Source organism: Bison bison, unplaced genomic scaffold (assembly GCF_000754665.1).
Source record: "Bison bison bison isolate TAMUID 2011002044 unplaced genomic scaffold, Bison_UMD1.0 scf7180017847419, whole genome shotgun sequence".
NCBI classification, from domain to species: domain Eukaryota; kingdom Metazoa; phylum Chordata; class Mammalia; order Artiodactyla; family Bovidae; genus Bison; species Bison bison.
Genome location: NW_011477992.1, coordinates 4,048 through 7,472, shown reverse-complemented (window position 1 = coordinate 7,472; position 3,425 = coordinate 4,048). Strand labels below are relative to the sequence as shown.

The 3,425-nt window shown below is 42.4% G+C and overlaps 1 protein-coding gene across 1 annotated transcript; it reads left to right on the top strand.

Annotated features, from left to right (window-relative positions):
• Positions 1-246: 246 nt before the first annotated feature.
• On the top strand, positions 247-865 carry LOC104990914 (interferon omega-1-like). The gene has a single exon (XM_010843235.1). The coding sequence runs from the start codon at positions 258-260 to the stop codon at positions 837-839; it is 582 nt and encodes a 193-aa protein (XP_010841537.1). The 5' UTR covers positions 247-257; the 3' UTR covers positions 840-865.
• Positions 866-3,425: the final 2,560 nt, after the last annotated feature.

The window sequence follows — 3,425 nt, the reverse complement described above, 5'->3', positions numbered from 1 at the left end:
TTTGGATAAGCATGTCTGAAGTTACTGGGAAAAAGTAAAATTAATAGTTTAAATTGATGACAATTTCTTTGACCATATTCAGAATACATAACAGAAAACCAAAATAGAAAGTAAAAGTGTATAGAAATGATTAGAAAATGAAAATTACTGTGTTCCCTATTTAATGGCCTTGCTTAGAAAGCATGGCATCAGAGAACCTACCTCAAGGTTCCACCAGACGCCGTCTCAGCCAGCCCAGCAGCAGCCTCATATTCCCCATGGCCGTCATGCTCTCTCTACTGATGGCCCTGGTGCTTGTCAGCTACGGCCTGGGAGGATCCCTGGGCTGTGACCTGTCTCAGAACCACATGCTGGTTGGCAGGCAGAACCTCAGGCTCCTGGGCCAAATGAGGAGACTCTCCCCTCGCTTCTGTCTGCAGGACAGAAAAGACTTTGCTTTCCCCCAGGAGGTGGTGGAGGGTAGCCAGCTCCAGGAGGCTCAGGCCTTCTCTGTGCTCCACGAGATGCTCCAGCAGACCTTCAACCTTTTCAACACAGAGCACTCCTCTGCTGCCTGGGACGCCACCCTCCTGGAGCCACTCCACACTGGACTCCATCAGCAGCTGGATGACCTGGATGCCTGCCTGGGGCAGGTGATGGGAGAGGAAGACTCTGTTCTGGGAAGGACGGGCCCCACACTGGCCATGAAGAGGTACTTCCACGGAATCCACGTCTACCTGAGAGAGAAGGAATATAGTGACTGCGCCTGGGAAATCGTCAGACTGGAAATCATGAGATCTTTGTCTTCATCAACCAACTTGCAAGAAAGGTTAAGAATGATGGATGGAGACCAGAATTAACCTTGACATGACTCATTGACTAAGATGCCACAGCATCCTTGCACACTCAAGTGTAGTCATTTCAGAAGACTCTGATTTCTGCTTTAGCCATGAAAGTTGTTGAATTAGTTAGTCCAATGCATAGAAGTACAGTATTAGTAAGCAAGTAGATATAAAAGTACCCAGCTGCAAGGGATCAGTCTATAAGCAATGACTGCTTTGATGTTATTTATTTATATTTTATTTATTTAATGTGTTATTTTATCTCAATATTTTATATTTTCATATAAAAGATGTGTATGCTTACATTGTATTAAAATTTAGAAAATATATTCCCCTTTCTCTTTGATTAAAATTGTAATTTGTTTTATTTATTAAATACTTATCAAGGTAAACTTCTTGAGGTTTTTTACTTTGAAAATCTAAATCCTTATTTTGTCTATATTTACCTACCACAAAACAGTAATGTTCATTTTATACTGTGGAACAGTTCTATCACTTTCTAGCAAATGTCTGTCAAAAGGTGGAATTCTTCAAGCTTTCTGGTGGCGCAGTTTCTAGGACTCTGAGTTTTCCCTCCAGGGAGCCTTAGTTGAGGAACTAAGATCCTATAAGCTGTGGAGGCTGCCAAAAAGAAAAAAAAGGTAGAAAGGAAATTATGAATTATAGAAAATTGTTAGTCTTGATGTCTAGGCCTAAGTAATTTATACCCACTCATTAAAGAATGGTTGATAGACATATCTGAGGGAAGCAGTCACCTCCTGCTGGAAAGTTGATGCCATATGTTGTTGACTGGCTGCTCCTGACTCCTATTATTCTGCCTTCCACCTTCTCCTCAGTACTGCCTTACTGAGCAATTCACTCCCTTACACAGTAACTTCACTGTCTCCAACACAGGAATTCTGTTCTGTGCTGCTTTCTAGCTGCATGGTGTATTAAAGGTATTTTCTCTTCCACTTCAGTGCTGGTTTCATAGTGCTTTCAGTGTGAGAACTTTCCTTTGCCATATACTGAAAAGAACTCCAATTTCTGGGTGTCATATCTCTAAAAAGCACTCCTATGAGTTCATATAAAACTCTTTGAGAAAGATGAATTTGTAGAAAATGATTTGATGTAAAAAAGACGAATAATAGGGAAACAATACAGATCTCATATCAATGCAGAAAGTCAAACACATGCAGAGGCAGGAAGGAAAGAGCAGGCGCTGTGAAATGGACTTCTGCCCTCCAGTCCTACGCCGTCCCAGCTTGGATCCTAGTTCTCTTTTCAGTAAAGTCCCTTGTCCATACTTGCTGGCAAGATCACCTCCAGGAGCCTCTGCATTGCTACTGAAAGACCAAAACCCAACAAAGAGTTCCGAAACCAGTTGTTACCCTTCTCATACTAAAGACGGGAGAAACATTATTAATGAATGAAGTGTGATTTTCTGAAACCCCCAGGGGACTCACGCCACGGGGCACCTTCCAGGATTGCTGCAGCTAGTGCCCTTGCCCCCACGGCAAGCCCCTGCTGACCCACCTCCACAGGAGACTCCACCTTTAGCATGCAGGTCTGGTTCAGTCTCCTGTGGGGTCACTGCTGCTCAGTTCCCCTGGGTCTTTGTGCTCACAAGATTTTGTTTGTCCCCTTTGAGAATGGAGTCTCTTTGCCACACAGTCCTGTGGAAGACTTGTAACCAAATATCGCTGGCCTTTAGAGTCAGATATCCCGGGGATTCCCAGGCCCTTTGCTGGATTCGCAGACCTGGAAGCCTGACATGAGTCTTAGATCCTTCACAACAGTGAGAGAACATTTTTGGTTGTATTGTTTTCCAGTTTGTTGGTTTCCCAATGCGCAGGTATGGAGTTTATTTTTATTATGTTTGAGTACCTCCTACCATCTCATTATAATTTCTTTTTAGTCTCTGGACATGGGGTATCTTTTCTGGGTGGGCTCCAGAGTCCTCCTGTGGATGGTTTTTAACAGCTCCTTGAGAATTCAGTGCTCTTGCAGGAGATGAGTGCATGTCCTCGTACTCTGTCATCTTGAACCAGAAGCTAAGCCAGAATTGTCATTTTCTGCACTTTTCTCAATTTTGTTTTCATGGAAGAAACTTTTCCCTTCTATCCTGGGCATCAGAGAATGTCACAGCTTCAATACTTCTTTTGTATTATTACACTGGAAATGAAATATACTCATGGTAAACTCTCAATACAAAAGGAGATATTCATCTATATGAGTCAACTCAGCTTGAAATAAAAACCTGAAGCTCAATCTAACTCTCTTCTTTAGTAAAATAGAACTCAGAGGTGTGACTACATAGTCTATTTTGACAGTTTAAATTGCACCAAAATAAATCTAGCCACAACTCTCTGCATTTCCTTTTTAAGGTCCAATAGATAAGGTTTGAATTCTTCCACAATGATTTACTGGACCATAGTTCTCATTTTCTGATGGTCTACAGATAACAGTGGCATAATACTGAACATGGGTTAATTCACAGTTTCTTTATTCTGTCACCAAAGTGTGCTGACCGCACACACATGTGACAATGTGCTTGATGATGTGCATTCCAGAACAGTCAGGCACGAATGGTGACTGCCCTCCTGGGAGCAGGGAAGAGGACAT

Excerpts from the sequence above, each read along its gene's own strand:
- LOC104990914 (XM_010843235.1), top strand. The coding sequence starts at position 258 with ATGGCCGTCATGCTCTCTCTACTGATGGCCCTGGTGCTTGTCAGCTAC.